Source organism: Echeneis naucrates, chromosome 12 (assembly GCF_900963305.1).
Source record: "Echeneis naucrates chromosome 12, fEcheNa1.1, whole genome shotgun sequence".
Lineage (NCBI taxonomy): Eukaryota > Metazoa > Chordata > Actinopteri > Carangiformes > Echeneidae > Echeneis > Echeneis naucrates.
This window is the reverse complement of record NC_042522.1, coordinates 16,596,532-16,617,386: the sequence shown is the minus strand read 5'-3', so window position 1 is coordinate 16,617,386 and position 20,855 is coordinate 16,596,532. Positions and strand designations below refer to the sequence as shown.

General features: G+C 43.3%; 2 protein-coding genes across 6 annotated transcripts in view; one reads left to right on the top strand and one right to left on the bottom strand.

Annotated features, from left to right (window-relative positions):
• Nucleotides 1–1,451: 1,451 nt before the first annotated feature.
• On the top strand, nt 1,452–4,089 carry uck1 (uridine-cytidine kinase 1). 2 transcript variants are annotated; one of them, XM_029515725.1, is made up of 7 exons: nt 1,452–1,892; nt 2,312–2,471; nt 2,583–2,679; nt 2,822–2,895; nt 2,975–3,069; nt 3,141–3,189; nt 3,269–4,089. In XM_029515725.1, the coding sequence occupies exons 1-7, from the start codon at nt 1,662–1,664 to the stop codon at nt 3,457–3,459; spliced, it is 897 nt and encodes a 298-aa protein (XP_029371585.1). In that variant the 5' UTR covers nt 1,452–1,661; the 3' UTR covers nt 3,460–4,089. The 2 variants fall into 2 exon arrangements, with proteins under 2 accessions (XP_029371585.1, XP_029371584.1); XM_029515724.1 differs by having other exon boundaries at nt 2,753–2,895; nt 3,269–4,085.
• A 512-nt stretch (nt 4,090–4,601) lies between these two features.
• The window catches only part of rapgef1b (Rap guanine nucleotide exchange factor (GEF) 1b), a 33,558-nt gene continuing 17,304 nt past the window's right edge, over nt 4,602–20,855 (bottom strand). For 2 of the 4 annotated variants that reach the window (XM_029515486.1, XM_029515487.1), the window contains exons 4-24: nt 19,451–19,607; nt 19,260–19,348; nt 19,020–19,178; nt 17,592–17,706; nt 17,261–17,447; nt 16,480–17,004; nt 15,721–15,923; nt 11,088–11,180; nt 10,089–10,174; nt 9,100–9,205; nt 8,402–8,477; nt 7,917–8,001; nt 7,221–7,313; nt 6,836–7,021; nt 6,576–6,660; nt 6,393–6,487; nt 6,194–6,272; nt 6,008–6,109; nt 5,766–5,863; nt 5,554–5,682; nt 4,602–5,321 (exon numbers count right to left, since the gene is read on the bottom strand). In XM_029515486.1, coding sequence (XP_029371346.1) covers nt 5,171–5,321; nt 5,554–5,682; nt 5,766–5,863; nt 6,008–6,109; nt 6,194–6,272; nt 6,393–6,487; nt 6,576–6,660; nt 6,836–7,021; nt 7,221–7,313; nt 7,917–8,001; nt 8,402–8,477; nt 9,100–9,205; nt 10,089–10,174; nt 11,088–11,180; nt 15,721–15,923; nt 16,480–17,004; nt 17,261–17,447; nt 17,592–17,706; nt 19,020–19,178; nt 19,260–19,348; nt 19,451–19,607 — 2,899 coding nt within the window. In that variant the 3' untranslated portion in view covers nt 4,602–5,170. Of the gene's footprint in view, nt 5,322–5,553; nt 5,683–5,765; nt 5,864–6,007; nt 6,110–6,193; nt 6,273–6,392; nt 6,488–6,575; nt 6,661–6,835; nt 7,022–7,220; nt 7,314–7,916; nt 8,002–8,401; nt 8,478–9,099; nt 9,206–10,088; nt 10,175–11,087; nt 11,181–11,667; nt 11,815–13,585; nt 13,748–15,720; nt 15,924–16,479; nt 17,005–17,260; nt 17,448–17,591; nt 17,707–18,251; nt 18,310–19,019; nt 19,179–19,259; nt 19,349–19,450; nt 19,608–20,855 lie in introns of all 4 variants that reach the window. The other 2 variants (XM_029515485.1, XM_029515488.1) reach the window with 2 other exon arrangements.

The following is a 20,855-nucleotide window of genomic DNA, read 5'->3' as shown; positions in this document are numbered from 1 at the left end:
AAATCAGTGTCTGCGAGATTTTATCAGATATCAAATTCTGAATGTCACCCCCTGGTGGTCATATTCAGGGAAATGGCTTGACCTCACCACAGTAGGATAAATATATATATATTCACCTGTTTTTTGTTTAAACTTTTACGCTACTTAATGCTGGAAACAACCAAGGTTTCCAAGCCAGGTCAATTATTTACAGTCCAGAATATAAAAAAGCGCTCAAGCTGATTTTTGTGTTGGGAAAATGTATTTTGTATTATTTGTTTCCCTGCTCTGCTATCAGTGCTATTATTACACCTAAAATGTCAAGTCATATGAAGAGCCTTTATTGTACCATTTACAATTTGCTAATAAAGTTTGTTAAAAAAAAAAAAAACAAAAACAAAACAAAACCTTGGTGATGTCATCAAAACGCGACCACACCCCCGCTGGCTGTAGCTGCTGAGTTCGGCCACAGGGCAGCTGTCATGTCGGCTTCACAGTCGTGTTTCGCTCTTTTGAGACCACCAACGTCTTTCGGGACGATGTTGTCTTCGTATCGTCACGGTACTTCCACTTTGTCCAGACTCGGCGCAGCCGGTTTTCACCGACGTCTTCCGGGACCACCGACGCGGCTCCTCTGCCGGCGGGACGTGGGTCAATTTCGGTACCTGTTACCTGCCGACGGAGGCAAAGCTGGGCCGATCACCTGCAGAGGAGTCTCAACCTCGCCGATGATCAGAAGCGACGCTGTTGGGAAGATCCAATCAACTCATTATCATCTTGTTTACACCTGCAAGGTTGCATAAACAGAAAGCCTTTAAAACTGCTTTTTTTTTTTTTTCTTGGTCCGACCTCTGGCTAAATCTGCATGTTCACAGGTTTGCTCCACCAGATCGACGCAGACGATATCAAAACAGGCGTATCACAAAGGAGTGGTGATAGTGACATGTCCGGGATGTGAGAATCACCACATCATCGCTGACAATCTCAGCTGGTTCTCTGACCTAGAAGGAAAGAGGTTTGTGGTACTTTGGACTTCTCTTCATATGTAAAAAGACATCACAACATAAAATCCGTAACCATTAATCCATTAATGAGAGGATATTAAAGCATAGGATGACCATAATTAGTTATTAAAACAAAAGCATTGTAGGGAGAACAATAAGATGGGAACCCGAAAGGCTTTTATTTGTTAGATTTAAATAAATTCTGGTGGACAAACTGTCATGTCGATGGCTTTTTTAACTTTAACACTTATCTTCTAATCAACAGTGCTGAGATCATAATGTCTGAATTATTTTACATTTTTTAGGAACATTGAGGAAATCCTTGCTGCCAAAGGAGAGACTGTAAGAAGGGTTGAAGGAAGTGCTGCTTTGGAGATAATGGTGGATGAATCTATTAAGGACCAGTCAGAATGTGGTGAAGAAACCAAACTATCAGACAATGATCCAGAAAAACAATAACGCAATATATTTATGTATAATTTTATAATAAAAGTAAATATTTTTAATTACTGCTGTTCTTATGTGGTGCAGTTTGAGCAACGATAAGGCAATTTTTTTTAAAAGCTTTAAAAAGGCATATATTAAATTAAAATACCATCACCACAGCAAAGCTATTCTAAACTGAAATTATTTTATAAGAAGTCAGCTAAACATTTATTGCAGAATGATCTTGGGTTTATGGAAATAAATAAAAAAAAAACGAGAGAACGGTCGCTCTCGCGAGAACAGCCAATTGTTGTTGTCACAGTTAGCATAGTTAGCAGCCAGCCGAGCTGTGTTAGCTTTCTGTCGGCTTTCGCCTCCTTTCGGATTGTGATGGATGTTGCCGTGGACTCCGTGGACGACGCCGAGAGGCCGCGACATCATCCTTTCCTAATCGGGGTCAGCGGAGGAACCGCCAGCGGCAAGGTCAGTCATTTTTGTTTTGTGTTTTTGGCCGTCTGACCCACCCCCCCCCCACCACCACCACTGCCCAAAAACATGGAAATCAGCATCACGGGTAGTTTGGCTAATCATTTACCTGTGAAAGCAGCTGCCCCCCCCCGGGGTTTAATATTAACACACCAGGACAACCCGTCTGCTCGGATCTTATTTCCTCTTCTATAATTAATCCTGCACAGTTAGCGCCAAATTGCTTCATTTAGCCGACTAGCTGCTGGAATAAACGTGTCGCACTTCAGCAGCAATGATAAACAGCACAGTGACAAGGACACACACCACAGATCGGCTCGCTGGGAATCACTGTTGTCCCACAAACTGCGTTTTACTTTTTGCACAGATAAAGCTTTATGCATGAATCTAAAACTACCTCTACTTGTCTGCCACAGTCAACAGTTTGCGCCAAGATCATGGAGCTCTTGGGCCAAAACAAAGTGGACCACCGTCAGAGGAAGGTGGCTATTATAAGCCAAGACAGCTTCTACAAAGTCTTGACTCCAGAGCAGAAAGCAAAGGCACTTAAGGGCCAGTACAACTTTGATCACCCAGGTGAGGTCCAGGTTTTCCCTGTTTAACTTTGTTTACAACAGCCTCCCTGTGTTTGATTCAGGAGTCGACACTTAACAGAATCACATTCTGTCTCTGTTGAATGTCTTGCAGAGGCCTTTGACAACGACTTAATGTGCAAAACGTTGAAGGACATCGTGGAGGGAAAGGTGGTAGAAGTGCCAACGTATGACTTTGTCACCCATTCCAGGTAAGTGGAAATTCTCTGACCTCCTCCTTCTGTGCCTCTGCATGAGCTCATTGGACTCTTTTTGTGTTGATAGGTTGAAAGACAAGATCACAGTTTACCCCGCAGACGTTGTGCTCTTTGAAGGAATCCTGGTTTTCTACCCCCAAAAAGTGCGTGACATGTTTCACATGAAGCTCTTCGTGGACACAGATTCTGATGTCAGACTGTCCCGGAGAGGTATTGATGTCTCTGTCAAACACTCAATATTCCAGTTGCTGTCACAGCGACTCAGTGGTTTGTCTCAATTTCTCTGTAGTGCTGAGAGACATGAACAGAGGGCGAGACCTGGAGCAAATTCTCACACAATATACAACTTTTGTCAAGCCTGCTTTCGAGGAATTCTGTTTGCCCGTAAGTATGACGACTGATTATCGCCCATTCGTCATTCAGTGAACGCACTGTTGATTTTACTTCTCCTCCAGACGAAGAAGTACGCAGATGTTATCATTCCAAGAGGAGTAGACAACATGGGTAAGTGTTTTTCTCCCAATCAGGATCGTTTCTCAAACATCACGAATGCTCATCGAATTCTCCGCCCTTCCCTCATCAGTTGCCATCAACCTCATCGTGCAGCACATCCAGGACATTCTGAACGGAGACATCTGCAAATGGCAGCGTGGGGCCATCAACACCAACGGACAGGGATTCAAACGGGCCATTTCTGAGCAGGGTGAGCTGCAGAGCGGCGTCACCAATCCGGGAAAGAGAGTCCTGCTGGAGCCCAGTAGTCGGCCTCACTGACACAATCAATGTGTGTGGCTGTGGAGGTGAGCAGAGTGGGGTTGGCAACAGTGAGTTGTATGCTCTTCAGTCCCCCTCCCCTCCTTTTTTTATTATTATTTTTTTTTTCTAATAATCTGCGACAATAAAACATTCAGTGTCGCAACCTATTTATAATTTTACTGTAACTGTTGAGACATAAAAATGCAAATGGTTTGCTTCTCATATGTATGTTACAATCTAAATAGAATGTTACAATGGAAAACGTACATTTCATATGTTCGTTTTCCTTTATTTATTTTTTATTTTTTTCAGTTTTTCACTGGAAAAACTAAAATATAATTGAGGGTAGGTTATTTATAACTTAAAATTCAGTCATGCTTTTGCACATTGAATTTAACTTTATAGTTTGTTTGTTTAGTTGTCTGAATGGATATCTTTAATGTCAGATTTTGTTTTTAAAAACAGAATTAGGTCCAGGTGTGTTTTAGAAGCGTCAGTTTGGTATTGAGCGTTTCTTTTTAATTAATGTTATTTAATGGTGAATACATGCCTTAACTAAGTTGATTTTCCACGCACCTGATTAAACAATAAATGGTAATTCTGAAACTGAAATTTGACTAAGACGGTGTTTATAGAAACAGAGCTGTTTGTTTTATTGGAGTTTGAGGACACAGTGTGATGTGTTGTTTTGACCATTATCCCAAAAAGGAATTAAAATGATTTTACTACAGCACATTTTGGAATGACACACACAAGTCAGAGGACTTCAGCCACACACATACACTTTCACACGGCGACATGACTGGGACATAATTTGCGATTGCCTTATGGTTCTCTACACTTGGAACACGGCACACAATGATTCAGTATGACATACATAGATCACAGCATCTTTAGTAATTTCTTTTTGTGTTTTTTGCTTTGCTTTTTTTAGTGCACATATGTATGGCACTTTGGAGAAGCTACGTTCTTCTCATAAGCATAAACATCCTTTTTAAGAACAAAAGGAGCACTGTATATAATACATTTCATAACCATACATGATTCTTACACAAAATGTTCCAAAACAGACTCGTAGGTTCCAGTCTCTAATGGTCATCCTCTCTTCAAGTTCAAATCCCCTCACCACCCACCCGCCCGCCTGCCCCCCCCCCCCACCCTCCAGCGGACTCTCGGTCTGCAGCCTGCATGGTGACGTCACAGTTCACATTAGGTCGCTCTCGAGGTTCTGCTGTTTAAGGGGAACTTGTGAGTTGGGGAGAGGGTTGCAGAAGATGACCAGAAAATGGCACATACATAAAAGAAGAGGAAGGAGCAACTTGCAGAGTAATGGACCATTCAGTTCAATCTCACACGCACGCAACAGCTCCACTCTAAAACAGAGAGCCCAGGGAGCAGACTTTGGTTATTTCCATAGCATCTCCCTGCCTGCTCTGTGTGATTCTTCTCTCCTTGGCACCAGGATTCTTCCTGTTTCACCAAAGTCACAATCTCTCTCGGTCTCACCGCCACAGCCACAGTAATCCCAATTATAATCTCCCAGAGCAGCAGAGCTCTTTGTAAACCACGGCCACGCTTCAGTTGTCTGTAGTTTGTTCTGCATTCCACTCACTGAGTCTCCCATTTGCTCCGGCGGCTAGCTTCCATTCGTCTTTCTCTCAGTCTGTAATAAAGTGGAGTTAGTGTCATGAAGCACAGTTGGAGGTCAGTCTCAGAAGGCCCACGGGCCCTAGGTCTTCTCTTCGCGGTCCGTCTTGCGCCTCGCTATGTTCCTAGGCTTAATTTTGAGTGACAGCTCCCACAGAGCCTCCTCTGCAAGGTGGTCGCTGAAGTCGTTAAAGAAAGAGACGATATCTTCGTTGCGCTTCAGCTCATAATGCCTGAGATGAGATGAGAGGTTGACATATGACAGATACAGTCATTCATTAGTGAGAAAACAGCCTGTGTGCAGTTGACAGCAATACTTTATATTAGAATTTAATTTGAAAATAAGGCAGGCACATTGTATTTCCTGCCAGTGGCCCAGAAATGAGGAAATTTATTACATCGACGTTTAAAAAACCCGTTCCATTGAGATATCTTTTCGTCATAAATTTATGACGGTGGACTTACACTTGCTGGAAGCGCCGCATGCTGTCCAGGATGTTGAACTGCTGCCAGCGTTTGGAGAAATTGACCTTCCCATCGATGAGATCAGGGTTCCCCAGGTGGACGAAGGTCAAATCCTGAAGTATGAGACCCCTGGAGGAAGGACCAGTAGTGTCAAGGTGTGGACTTCAGTCAAAAACACACCGTTTAAACAGTGGAAACCATTATTCACTCACAGGTATGGGATACATGGAGGCTCCACTTCAGCCAGAGCAGCCCTGTATGCTCTGAAGGAGGACGAGCTGTCGATCAATGTGCAGTATTCCTCCAATCCCTGAAAGAGGATAAAGAGGAAGTGGCATATGAAGGAAAAGTGAGATGGGATGTGTAGGTTTAAAGAGATCTTGATGAATATCTGGCTAATGGACATGACACCTCTGTTGAACCACCTCTCTTTCAAACCCCACAATCCCCTCACCTCTGACGTCTGTTTCTGCCATTCCAATCTCCTGATGGGGGCAGAGTCCAGGGCAGACAGTATTGCCAGGTACGAGTTGAAATTATTCAACTTTCTTAAGTGCTGAGAAAAAAATAAGTAGACATTTTACTGCAATGAACAGCAAAAAGACTTCAATAAAAAAATAAGATTCTAAAGTTCACTAACCTTCATTATCTTAATGAACTTGAGGAGCAGCTTCTCTCTGTCTTGGGCTTTCTCCTGCTGAATTATCAAAGAACGGACCCTGTAGGATCAGCAATAAACAGTATGGTGTCAGCGTTTATGAAGACAGTTCAAGGGAGGTCAAAAGCAGCAATGTTGGACGGCGAGATGTAACAGCATGGCCTTGTGGTTTTGGTCTCACCAATAGCTCATGTTGTTAAAGTGCTCTGTAAACTGAGTCAGGTTTGGACTCTTCTCCTCATTCTGCTCCTTGGCCCAAAGCAGCACCTCAGGAATCTGAAGGAAGCACACTTAGAGCTCAGAGACGAAAAACGAATGTCAACATTTAGGGACGTTATCGAAAACTATGAAGAATCCACCTTACCTCTATTTTATAGAAGAGCTCTGCATCAAGAAGAGTGAGCTGATCAGCAATCTCATGGCTACGGAAGTCATGGAGAGTTCCAGGCCTGTTGGGACACAAACAGTTTTATTTTCTACAAAGCAGACAAGCCGTGGCTAAAGAGCTGAGAGCAAAGAAATTAATCTTCTATCAAATGTATTATAGTCAAGAGCAGTGGTCCACTTGTAGCATTGGCACTCTTACTAGTATCAGAAAGAGCTGACCCCTGACCCCGACAGTACCTTGCAGAGACTCCTCGGGCGGCCAGTGGCTTGAGGGAGTTAGTGTATCGGAGCAGCTTCTTCTGCTCCACCTTATCTAGTATGTTCTTGCGGAGCACGCGGGCGAGGCTGAGCTCGCCATTGCACACCAGTGTGAACACCAGGTCCATCAGCTGTTTCAAAATGTCCTCCGTCAGCTCCACCAGGCTGGGAGGCAGAGGGAGGTGAGTAGGAAAAGATGAATTAAAAAATGTACAGGTATGAGCATAAAATCTGAGTTAGGAGCTTGCGGACAGAGACGTCCTGGTTATAGGAGCAGGATAATAAAAGCTACTGGGACAATTAGGGTGTTCAGATATGATATTTTTCTCCAGACTAAAGGACAAAAACATTGAATCTTACTCACCACAGCTCATCCACCACACGAACCAGCACAAAAAACGTATTCTTGCTGACCCGTTTCTTGAAGGTGTCCGGACTGTGGCAGAAGCTGGTATATGTGCTTTGTGGTCAAGGATTGTGGTCAATAATAATTTTGCTTTCCATGATATTCTATATATTCTTAAAACATGAATTCTTGCAGTATAAACAAAGGGGGATATTGTCGAGTTTTTCATTGTTATTACAGTATTAGACATGTCACAAAATGATGAAACTGCTGGTTATAATTTCATTAATCTCATTGATACATTTCCCAATATATTCAGTTTACAACTGTGACAGCCAGACAAAAATTACCAAAGATTAATAATCTATTATACTAATAATTTTAGCTCGATGAAGAAATCCCAAAGCCGGTTATTTGTGTCAGAGCTGGAAAAATCTTGGAGGGAACTCTTAATGGCACTTTTGTTCTCCTGAGGTGCCATTAAGGTTTATTTTCATTGGTAATATAGACTCATCAGCAAAGCAGCATGTTGTTGCTGCAGGTTTCCATGTATACAAGCTTTGAAATTAAAACGTGTAGAAGAGCAAACAAGACAAACAAGTCCTTCTTTGGTTTAAAAAAAAAAAACTAAACAAAACACACGCACTAAGCAAGAAAAAGCAGCAACAACAAAAACTTGCGCTCAGAGTGACTCGACTGATTTGAAAAGGATATCTGTAGTGTAGCTTCTTAATGAGGTCCTCTGGGGTTATAAAAGTCCTATATGTAGTCAGAAAGGCTTCACAGTACAAAACGAGATCTATCAAGCAAAAACAGGAGAGAAAAAGCTGCATATTTCAATTTGATGTGCAGTTGAGGCAAGTACCTAATTAACTGTCTAAAGATGAAAACGCATCATCAAATGTGAAGGCTACATAAACAGGGCTGACACAGTGCAAATGGTAGAATCAGAGAGAGACTGAGGCTATTTAAGATTCTACTGAGAGGCAGAGATTAGAAAAGTAGTAACACATCAGTCAAAACAAATAATCACACTCCACAAATCAAAGTAAATCTGTCTTTGAATATAAAATGACAGCTGTAGAGTTGGCAGAAGCCAAGCTGTATTAGTGACCCTGAAACACACTAACACACTACTCTGCATAACAAATATGTAGGTTGAGTATGAGTCTGAACGTGTTCTGCAATCTCTACTGTACCTTTACGATCTGTTTCTGTAGCGTGGACTAAGAGAATGTCTCCTGATCCAGCACGAACGTCAGGCCCATCGTCATTCTTGGAAGAAAGAAACAGACAAACCAAGGTTTGGAGAATTCAGAGAAAAATCAACAACGAGATAGAAAGAATGGGGAGAAGTGACGAGAGTGAAACCAAAAGGGTGATGCCGTCTGGCATAAAATGTAGCTTGCACCTTTTCTCTTTCTGCCAGTTTTTTTTCCCCTGCACCAGCTCCTCTGATGACGAAGAAAAAGTCAGACTTGTGCAAGATGAAAGCAGCAGCACTGCAATATGTCTCCTGTAACACCTTTAAATGCCATCACAGGCTGTGAATCTTTCCTCCTTGTAATTCTGATCTCTAATCCCCCTTCTATAACCCATAGCTACCACATTACCCTTAACCTTGCAGAATAGCAAGCAGCATTTACACACATCTGTCTATCAGACTGCACCACACAGCGCAGAGGAGGAGGAGGAGGCGTTTGAAGAGGGCGGTTTGGCACTTTCAGAAAACCAACTCCAGGGGGCAGCAACAGCCATCAGCGGTGCAGCTCTGGATCTGATTTCACATCTGAGTGACTTGCAATGACCTTTTGTCTCTGCTGGTCTAACAGAATAAAATGTGCTTTATATGCTGGAGCTGCACAGTTCTGTCATGGCAATTTATAAAATGTCTTACCTCTTGTTTTAGTGTTATCCTATTCATAATCTCCTTGTGGTCTATGAGAGAAAGTTCATCCACGTCTTCCTCATCACTTCCAGCAGACTCTGATGACTTCTGCCTCCTAAGACACACACACACACACACAGGTATCATCAGAACACACAAAAGTGTCTATATTTGTGTTCTCAATCCATAGCTCACATCATTATATTTATTTAATTTATTGACTAGTTAAATAGCTACATTGATACTTTTAAGATTCCTAAAGTTTTAGCTTTCAAATGTCTTTCCATATGCGGTTCACCTGCACCAGCAGAAGAAATGGGGTTAAACTGAGCAGGTGAGCTCGTTCAAATCCTGAGTAGGGCTCTTTTCTGCATTCCTGTCATTCTCTCTATCCCATTTCCTGTCTCTCTACACTGTCCTTTCAGATGGTGAAGGAAAATAATAAATAAAATGCATAAAAAAAGTATAATTATAAATGAACATGTTAGAAGTTGTGACATGGCCAAGCATTGACTACATGACCGTATGAACTGTCATCATTTCAATGTGTCAGAGTAGTTATTTTGCAATAGTCTGGTGGTAATTGCAGAGAATTTAACTCATACATGCTGTGCCTCATTATGGCTTGCTTCAATCCCAATGGATGACTAAAAAACTGTTTTTTCAGGGCACTTTTGGTGTGTGGGTTTTTTTTTTTTTCTACAAGAGTGTTGTTGATGTACACTCTCTTTCCATAGTACATAGAACAAACTGAATTGCCAAGTTGCTCCCAGCTGGTAAAAAAAAACACATTTAACTATGTATTTTGAAGGACTATCTTGAGGAACACCTCCGAGAGTTTGTTTAGCACTGGCATTCTTAAGTTGTTTAATTGATGTCTGAGTGTACATGGTTGATTTCTTGTCTTCAAAGTGTGAAAAATATTGCCACATAAATAATATAACACAGTTTGTAGTTTTTGTATATCCTTACTGGGTATAAACTTTTATGACCCTTACCTTTCTTTCTCCAGAGCTTCTTTGCTTTTAGTGGATGGCGTCTGAGGGGCGGGGTCCTGGAGCACATCATCAGCTGCAATTGTTTCCTAATCAATTGATGGAAAAAAACTGTAATCAGCATGTGTAGAACAGGATACATGGAACATCACGGATGAATGGTTCCATGCAATGACAGGAGTCTGGTTATTGATGATATTGTACAGACCGCCATGATCTCATGCAACATGTTTGGTGGAGAGGAGGATGGATAGTTTGTGCATGTCTCAGTTCTCCCTATTTATGTTAACTCACATTAGTTGTAAAAGACTGATGGGTACAAATGCAGCTTTTCCGCAATATGAGCCAGAGAAAGCCCAATAGAGGAAACTCACTCGCACTTAACCTGCACCCAAACTACAAATACAATCACACATCTGTACGTGTCTGATCATCCTAACTTACATTTCAACTCACCACAAACCAAACACACCTAAAATACACCCAGATTGCACACGCTGACCCACAGGAAATACACCCACAAACAGACACACCTCTTGTCACACATGCACAGATGCACATAAGCTGTTGAGGAATGTTATTGGAAAATTGAAAACCAGCGAACCATTGCGACTCCCTTTTGGAGTGGCGACGTCTTAGGTGTTAGATCAGAACACGGTAAAATGCTCATTATAGTTGAAGCGCAGCCAGAGAGACAGCACGCACCAGCCAGGCAGTCAGAACAACATACAAATGGACATCTTTTCCCACAGACACCCCCCACAGCACATGAGCCTCTCACAGGCAAACCCATGAACCTAAACTCATGCTCTGTCAGGTTTGTCTACATTCACATTCCATTTCAGCACCAGTCAGTTCAAGAGACGAATCAATAAGAGCCGCTCAGTGCAACAGATGAGTGGGGAGTTACATCTGTCACTTAAGAGGGCCTGATTCACATCCTGAAGTGACGGAGATGCACAAATGGAATTGACCTTTCACCTGTGGCGGTCAGCTACTTACTCTGAGGGAGTGAGGCAGCTCCCCATTGGCCTGGCTGGATGAGTACAAGTTGACGTACTCCCCCTCCCCGCCCTCGTCATTCGCACACTCGCTCTATGGGAAAAGAGGAGGGACACAAACCGAGGCGTAAGGCAGCGGAGAGGGGCGCATAGTTGTTTTCTAAGGGTGGGACAGACTTCAAGTGTGAATGTGGGACTAAAGGAGAGAGAGAGAGAGATAGTGGCTAGCTGTGTTCTGGTACTACACAGAGCGAAAACGGTTCACAGCTCAGAGTCATCATGACCACCAGGTGGCACTGGAGTGCATTCTTTATAGAGGTAACTATTTACTAGGAAAAAAAACATGCAGTGCAACATGCTCCACTGGGATTCTTTAGAGACCAATAATCAGACAGCAGACAGTTTGTGGGCAGTGATTACAACAACAAGATGCCACCGAGTGAATGAGTCATTATATTATTATCTGAGCAAGAAACTACTGGAATTTTGCACCAGTCTGCCAAAGGATGGAGAATCACAATATCAGAGCTGGTTCATAGTATCCTGCGTGTGCTTCAACGATCTACCCTTAGTAAGCTCACCGCTGAGGTGTGGAGAGAATCAGTGACAGAAGACTCAGAAGGAAGACAGACAGCCACAGAGCCCAGTGAGCCAGCCAGGGAACCGTTGGGCCCGCCCCCGCTGCCATCCAGAATGGTGGCATTGGTCAAGGCAACCTGGTCCAAGCTCTGTGATTGGTGGAAAGAACGAAAGCAGGAAAAAAAAATAGAAAAATAAAAAAGACAGGACTGAGGGATTAGAGAGGTGAAGGCAGAGCAGACAGAAAAAGAATCTGCACAATAGGAGTGGGGGGAAAAACTGATCACCTCATTCTCCAACACCTCTGTTAAGCCTGGACTATGGCAGAGATGTGCCTGAACATGAAATGCACCGCTCTCTCACATATACTCATGACAAAAACAGGAAGCAGTGGCAAAAGAAACAACTCCAGTGAGATTACATGGGGGATGAGAAGACAGCGATGTTTAACAGAAAAAAAGAGTTTGACTAGCTGACAAACTGTGAGCATGTAAACTACTTTAGATGAGGGACATCTTCAGAGCTTGTGTGTTTATGTATGCATGTGTGGCCAGCCAAAGAGATGCCTGCCAGCAGGGAAGTAGTGGTTACCTGTTTTAACATGTAGAGCATACGAGCCCTGTTTCAGCATTCCAGCATAGAGCCGTGCACAAACATAACTGACTGAACACTGTACATGCACACACAAATACTTGCAACGACACACACAGACACCTCCAAATGCATGCATGCGTTTGCACACAGACACACAGGATCAGCTGGTAATCAAGGGCACTCGTTCTTATTTTATCTGCCACGAGTCTTGTCCAATAATGAATATCTCCCTCAGTTTCCACTCAACATATGTAAAGCAGCTTTCCTGGCATGGCTTACCTCCCCCATGACATCCCCCAAAAAACCATCATGCCCCAAGGAGTTGAGGAATGCAAACATTCCACAGAAACAGACAAATGCGAGGTGTGGAAGTGTGTGTGTGTATGTGTATGTGTGTGCATTTGGGGGGGAGAGAGGTTGCGGCATGGTGATGAAGGGGAGACTTGTAAGAGACAGGAAAGCATAAGGAGCATGTGGAAAGTGGCAGAAGAAGATGAGGAGGAGAGAAGACAGAAACAGGAGGAATGTGTTTTCCATCAGGTCCATCTGGAGCTGCATTTCTCCGGAGATATTCTGAGGGAGATCCATATGTCTTCGCGTGACTTGCACACCATGGGGGTCATCAAGGGTCAAGCCTCTGGCCCTCCTAAAAATACTGACCAAACGGCCGTAAAACATTGCCAAGTCCAGTTTGTGGCCAGGGTCAGGCCCCAACTAACATGAATATAGCACAGATACACGTGAGCTAATTCATTAACAATAAGCTGTTGATGGTGGACCAACAAAGGGCTATTTGTAAGTGCCGACATGAGGCCTTATGGCCTCTTGGGATATTTTGAATGAGTGATTAAAGACACACAACAAACTGACGGCATCCCCGAGGCAAACTGAAAAGCAAGAAAGGGTCAAATAATTACCTGTCATGTGGAGGAATGCCTTAGTGCAACACACAATCTTTGCAAGCCAGAGGTTACTCAGAACCACAACAAACAACTACAAACACTTGTGACCACACAAAGCACACTCAATAAATCACGTCATATCTAAAAGAAATAAATAAACAAACCCAGAACAAAACCACAAGTGCACACATGGATGGGTGAATGAACAAAAAAATAAGGACCACACAGCAACCAAACCATTGACCCTTGAGGGATTGACCCATCAGAAACCCAAAAGGGACCAGGGCTAGATGAACAGACTGCATCACATATGGAGAACACACAGGTCAAGCCACCCCTGGACCAGTCCAGGACCACACAGCACCCACGCCAGAGTGGAGAATGGGAGGGATGGGGTTTTCAGGAAGGGGGGTAGGGGACTCACCGTGGGTGTGGTCAAGGATGCTTGGCCAATCAGGTAGGAGTTAGAGACGGACATGCTGAGGCCCAGCCCAGAGCCCGCCTCCTCCATGGCCGTTACAGACGGCTGGAGGTGGCAGGAGAGAGAAGAGGAGGAGGAGGAAGAGGGGGAAGAAGAATGGGAGGCCTGAGAAGGAAACAAAAAGAAAGAAAGAAAGAAATACATGGAGTGAAAATAAGAGATGAAATTAAAGTAGTGGAAGGGAAAACAGGGTGTTGGGGGGGGAGAAAGAAAGAGGACAGTTGATTATATAAGTAAGCAAGACTGAATTAGAGCAGATTTAATCAAAAGTCCAGCAGTAGAGTGGTGGGGTCAAAGTGGTGAAAGCTGAAGAGAATTCTGAGAGTTCAGGTGAGGAGCACCAGCTCTTTGGCTGTGGATACAGACTAATGCTGTTGAGGTGTTATTAGGAGTACAAGTCTGCTGTTGTGTTTAAATTCAAACTATTCCAAGAAAGTCTTAATTATTACACAGTTTTGTCACATACTTTCTTGTCTTCTGTGAGTCCAATAAACGTTCTTTAATGTCCTCAGCTTTGAAGAAAGCAGGTCATCTCCAACATGGTCTAAACAGGGCCAATATGCTATACTGGTATTTTCACAGTGACTGAAATTACTTTTTTTTTTCTCTTCTCAAAGCCGTGTAAAATCGCCAAAGCGTGTAAGCCTGGAACATGGGTTTATGGAGGAGGCAAACAGGCTTATTCCACTGGGCCACGAGCTCATCAAGTCCAAAACATGAGGCCAGATTAGCCCTGGCTCTGCAGCAGGAGCAGAGATGAATGCAGTCCTACTATATACTCAAACAAAAGAATGATAAAAATAAGAGCTGGGAACTTGCCTCTAAATACAATGATGGCAGAGAGTAGACAATGGACAAAGGGAATGAAGACAGACTCTCTAAGGTGGCCTGTGTAGACTACCACTCAGCTGCAAAGTCTATTTTCTTTCCTGAGCTATGATACTGTCCATCTAAAGTGACTACAGCATCTGTTTACTGTCCACAAATGTACCATGTCTCCATTACTGCAGGAAGTTCAGGCCAACCACAGATCAATTTGTGACCGTCAAATACAGATGGCAGGTGCTAGCTCAGGAAACTTGCCAAATCTGGTTGTTTGAGATAGCACTATGTCTCATATATGGCAATCTGGCAAAAACATGGGCCATCTACATGACAAGCAATGATCAGCATGTTGTGAATATTAGAGCCATGACATAATTCATGTAAATTTGTCCCAGTCTATTTCCTTTTGTGAGTATTAATTTCCCTGACGGCAGGAGTTTCCCATATCTGATGGGAAACAATACATTTTTTTTCTGTTCTGACTTAGTTCATTTTTATAAACTTTGAAGGTTTTATTTTTAAACCCACGTTGCTAATCAGTGTCCCCTCTCCTTGTATGACCTCCTGCACTGTCTCCCTTCTTTTTTCTGTCCACTGACTAGATGTCAGACAGTCTCAATTAACCCCAACACCACCCAGATTAAGATAAGTAGACTGGATCTGATGTGGGCCTGATAAAGGCCAGTCTTATCTCACACTAACGACCAAACACCTCTGTGTATGCACTGATGTCTGCCTTGGCTACAGAAATGGTGAGTGAGGAAAATGGAGAGAGCAGAGAGGAGGGGCTGAATAGGTGACAGAGATAACAAGATAGGAAGAAGCTCAAGAGAAAATTGATGAGTATTAGCAGAGAATGGTACTACAGCCATAGAATGCGATCTGCATTCTTTTCCGTTTGTCCCAAACCCAGCCGGTATTAAACAGGAAGACATTTTAGACCTGCATCAGGATAAACTGCAGGGGGATGTGTCCTCACCAAATTCTTTGTTATGCTATTCTCCCAAATAGATATTGTGATCCATGAAGCCTAAAGGTTTTGGATTCATTTGAAAGAAGATGAACTGGACTGATTCAGCAATTCAAATTAAGAGTTTGCTTACAAAGTCTAAATTAGTGAATGCTACTATTTATTTCTACTCTCCGGAGAAAGTCACTTCCTTTATCTGCAGTGATACAATATCAAATCAGCTGGCTTTTTGTGCTTCAGAGAGATTACCATCATTACCAGCACACACAGGGGGCTTACTTACCAGTTGCCTTTGTTTGGGGGGCAATGCTGGGGGCTGCAACGGCTCGTGGACAGAGTCCGTGCTGCTGAAGGAGTCATTGAAGCCGTAGACTTCCTGGAACCGCTTGTTGCGCTGCTCATAGATGCTCTCGCTCTGTGGCATCTGGTAGAATACGGAGGGCTGCGGCTCAGAGTAGTCTTCAACAAACTGCATATACTGGAGGACTGGAAGAGGCAGATTATATAATATTTATTGTTTGTGTGGCACAAAATTATGACTCTGACCAGACTGTTATTCAGAAGAACACTTTGATCTGTGAAGTGTCACTTTAAATTGACTTTATGAGAAAACATCAAATTAAGCATTCACTTAACCAAAGTGCTTGAGCTACCAGGGAGGGCCGACTGTATGTAATGACATATTACAGTAGCTTACAAGGAAGTGATGTAGCAGGTGTGTCAGGAAATGACCAAATGTTGCCCTCTGTGCCTCTGGAGCCGGACCCATTGTAGCACATCCTGGTATTCACTTCCTGCCTCTACTCACGATGGAATATTTCCTTGACATAAGCTATGCTTCAATGAACCGATGATGAAGTGCAGCCAATGTCCTGCTGTCCCTTACTAAATCAACCTCATCCAATTCCTTTATACCTTCCTTCATTATACTCTTTGTCCTTTCCTTTGCTTCTGCGCCCTCTATTCAGACATCTCATTTAAAAGCTTGTTTTTTTTTTGGCCTTCTCATTACTTCCCCATCCCTTCCTTTAACCTCACTTACTGTGTCTGCTTTTCTTTTCGGGGAGAGGTGGTGGGCTGGCGGGGACATCTGCATTCTCGCTGGCAATGTACTGAGCGACGAACACGCCCCCATTTGTCTGAGGCATAGGTGAGATGGGTGTGAAAAGCGGGAATGGAGGCGTCGGGTGCAACTCCTCTTCTGACAAATTGTCATACTGGGAGGGGTAGCGCTCATACAGCACTCTGGACCCGACGTCAGGGAAGGGCGATGTCTGGGTGCTGCGCCACTTCTTCTGGGGCAGGGCGGGTGGGGCGCTCATGCGGCAAGACTGTAAAGGATTGGATTGATTGGGCTGAGGGGTCCAGTACTCTGGTGGCTGCTGTGGTGGAGAAGCGCTAAACCGGGGATGTGACGGGTGCTGTCCAGGTACTGGGGAAGAGGATTCACTGTGAGATTCGGGCAGGGGGCTCAAGCACCCGCCTACTGGAATTGGGGGGAGGTTTTCCCCAACTGACAAGTCCTGATGGAGGAAGTCATAATCTGGATCGTAATTTTCCGTGTTGTCTGAAAAAAGGTGGAAAAACAGGTGAAAACATTAACTTACAAGGAACAGCTATAATATAACTTTTAAATTTAGCTTCATTATATAAAATGCGCACTAGATGGGTCCCAAAAGCTAATTCAATCTCAGTTTCACCTCCCAGTCAGAAAAATTCCCCAATTTCTTAACGTCTGAAGTCAACAAATATCTTGTCAGACCTTTTAAATGTACTCCCTATCATAACATACCTTTACAGTAATATAAACTTTGTACTCTTACCAAGTGTCTCACAGCTTGTGTTACGAGAACACTGACCACTGTCCTGCTCCATGGAGGAGAGCTGTTCATCAGACTTGCTGAGCTTCCCCATGCTGCTGCAGGGAGACAGACGTGGCGAGTCGCCGCCATATGATTGGCTTCCTCCAGAGAAACGTCTCTGCAGGAATTCCTGTTCATAGTCCTGCTGCTGCAGAGCCAGAGAAGACAGATAAATTGCAATAAGGCATTTATTCCCTGTATGTTGTGTTGAAATATTCTTGGGCTGAAAATAAAGGTAAACTATAATGGACCAGAACATATAATATCTTGTGAGATGGCTTTAGACCCCCACCTGTCTGTGGACGCTGCAGGGCAGGCTGGAGCCACGGCTCATAGGGGCAACCACTGCTACCCGTGTAGGCGAAGGGGCTGACTGGCGCTTCTTAGGGGGAAGAGCTGGAGGAGGACTATTGACAGATAAACAGAAACAGACAAAACTTGATTGTCATAGTTCCTCCCTTTACAAAGTCAATACAGTTACAGTAAGCAAGGACACAGCACACATTGTCTGAGACATGTACACAGGCACCAAATCCATGTATGAATACATGAACACATACATTGCTATCCTTCCTGGAGAGTAGTGAGATGAAAGTGAGGGTGTTTCATGTTAGCCTCTCTCAGATATGACAAGAAGTTTTCCAGCTTGGCAAACCTAAGTTCTCTCAGAGTTAATACCATGTCAAAATGCAGCAAATAACGGGACATAAGGCACCATGATATGGCAAGACCAGAGAAAAGACACCGCATAGGGCAGTCACACACTCTCATGCACTGGACGTCTTCTGATTGGATGATGAGTTCTTCAAGGAATATCAAGGGTGGCACAAACGTTGGGGTAATGCAACCATGCAAGTCAAAAGCACTGTCATCCAATCCAGAAGCTTTATGGAGGGAGGGGTCTAGGGTGGGATGTTATAATGGAGACAGATGATCCTATAGGCTAACATACTTTTCCTTCTGAGAAGGTCTCCTTTGGCCAGCTTCAGCACTCAACTGTGCTCTGTTTCCAGAATCCAAAAGGAAATCAAAGATGAAAGAAATTGAGAGACAGCAGAGAGTGTAAGAAGGGAAGAGACAGAACAACACACAGACCAAAATGTGCCAGAGGTGTGAAAGATTTTCAGGATTCTGGAATCTTTTTTATATTAGAATTGCTGGATCCACAGCCGGGTCGCTTGGGAAAAAAATACTCAAGGACATGGGAATAAAGACTAAAATGCTCTTCATTGTTAAAAGGACTAAGGCAGTGAAAATAAATATAAAAGAAAAGAAAAAAAAAAAAAAAGGAAATCACCTTCCTCATACTGAAAAAATGTTATTCCTGATTTCAAGGATGTGAGTCATTATGGCTTTTTCAGTTTATACAGAAGAAAATGAAAATGTTTAATTGGATAACTTTCGTGACCTTAGTGAAAAGGTCACAAAATTTTTGCGTGCACCTAACTGCAAAGCCATATCTCTACATCTCACTAAATGGAAACAAAACAAAAAATGTTGAGGGAAAAAAACCCTTCCAACAATCTGATGAAACCTGTCAGACCCTATGAAGTCATCAAACCACATGAAGTGCCAGCCAAGCTTTGTAGCAGACAATGTCCTCCAGAAGTAATATTTCAGTCTATTATTAAATTTCCTTATGTCCAAACCAGTTTGGTCTGCTACATAAAGAGATGCTGCAGTAAATTACAGCTGCAGTTGTAGAGTGCACTGTCCTCACCTGAGCTCTGCCATCTTTGCCTCAGGAAGTGGGGGTTTGGGAGGGGCTACGTCCTCATCTGGTATCTCGGGGGCAGCTTCTGCTGGAGCGGCTGCTGGAGCAGTCTTAGTTGGGACCTCTTGTTCCCGATCTATCAAGGGCACCTCTGATGACACACTGCTACACACATAAAGGCCGTGTGAGTGAATGAACTACTTCAAGTGATGTTTGCATTTCAGGGAGCTGGCTTTTTGTACTCACGTCTCTGCCGTGGCAGCAGGTGGTGCTGGTTTGTTTGGGGTGGTGGGCGACGGCTGCTCCTGTTTCTCTATGGTCAGCTTCACCAGTTCCTGTTCGTCAAAAGACAACACAGCAAGTGTCACCTTCCTCTATAAAATAAAACACCACAGGAGGATGTAGCCAACATCTCCCTATATCACCAAATAGCCTACCTTCACTCCATCCAGAACTGCTTTGATGACACTTGTGACAGATGCCACATTTTCCTTGTCCTCCAAGTCAATGCCATCCAGCATCACCTGGTCTGCCCAACGAATGAGGTTGGCCAGACTTTGGTAAACACGGTTATGGCAGGACGACAACGCCGAACTGGGTTTGAGAATACATTTGGGTGAAATTAAGAGGAGAACAAAGAGATAGTTCGCAGGTGAAAGGAATTTCAGAGAGGAGGACAAAGAAAAGAAGTGCAAGAATTAGAAATTATGGAGAAAATGTCAAGGATGTGAGTGGAGTAACAGAAAGCAGAGATGCAGAGACAGGATTGATTTCCATAAACACATCAGAGGGTGTGTAAAAAGGAATGGGACAAGCATATGCTAGACAGTGGGTGATTATTGAAATTAGAAAACATAACACATCCGTATAGCTACAGTCTGTCTAACAACATATTTAGGGGTCATTTGCTGAGGCACTGGAAGGTATATCAGATTACATATATGGAGGTTGGAATAAAATAGGTAGTGCTGATAGAGGAATGTATAACCACACAGGGAGGCAGGGTGTTGTTCTGGCCTGTAGTGAATAGTGAACATTAAGGTGTGGCACAGGCTTGTACCAACATGCTGCAGGTGATTCACAGTGCTGGAATATCCATCCAGTCTCTGCACAGCTTAGCCATAAAGTGAGTAGGAGATGACTAGCTGCAGGGGTTAGCCGAAGGATTTAAGGGGATGGCGGAACAACTGGAAAGCTTCAGAGGTTTGACCCAGAAAGACTACTCGTTTTAAGGGTTGTAGGTCACACCGGAGATAAGTGGAAATAGTGAAATTATACTATTGCCTACAGCTTTGAGCACTCAGTCTGTTCATAGATTTTGGTAAATAAGCACTCTAATCAACTTAACACAGTGTGACAGAGAGTGAGTAGGAGTTACACCCGCTGTTGACCTACTTATTTGACCAATACTGATTTAAATCTCTGTAAACAATCTAACTTTGTAGCATACTTTGAACACTTAACATATAGCAAACCAAACTTAACTATATATTTTTTTTCTTTTTCAAGCAATATCGACAAGAGAGAAAAAAATCTATCAACAATACATCAATGCGCAGTAGCTTATTTACAAAAACACAGACAAACAAAACGTGTTCTGCCCTTTAGGATAAGCTGTGAAATTAACAGCTTGTAGTAGTGATGTTTAATCGCTGCATACTTTTTCAGTGATCTAGTGGGGTTTGTCTCCATTAGACTACGGTCAGGTCCCCAGACATGGGTCTCTCTCGGTGTTGCAGTTGCAACCCATCAGTTGCTTTTGAACACAGAGTTTTGAGATACAAAATATGTCACCTCTGGCCTCCATACTTTCATCTGCACTGATGGATGGGTAAAGGCACA

Coding starts and splice junctions, on each gene's coding strand:
- uck1 (XM_029515724.1), top strand. CDS start 1,662: ATGGAAATAAATAAAAAAAAAACGAGAGAACGGTCGCTCTCGCGAGAA. Junction 2,896..2,974: donor TGTCAGACTGTCCCGGAGAG/GTATTGATGTCT, acceptor ATTTCTCTGTAG/TGCTGAGAGACATGAACAGA. Junction 3,070..3,140: donor TCGAGGAATTCTGTTTGCCC/GTAAGTATGACG, acceptor CTTCTCCTCCAG/ACGAAGAAGTACGCAGATGT.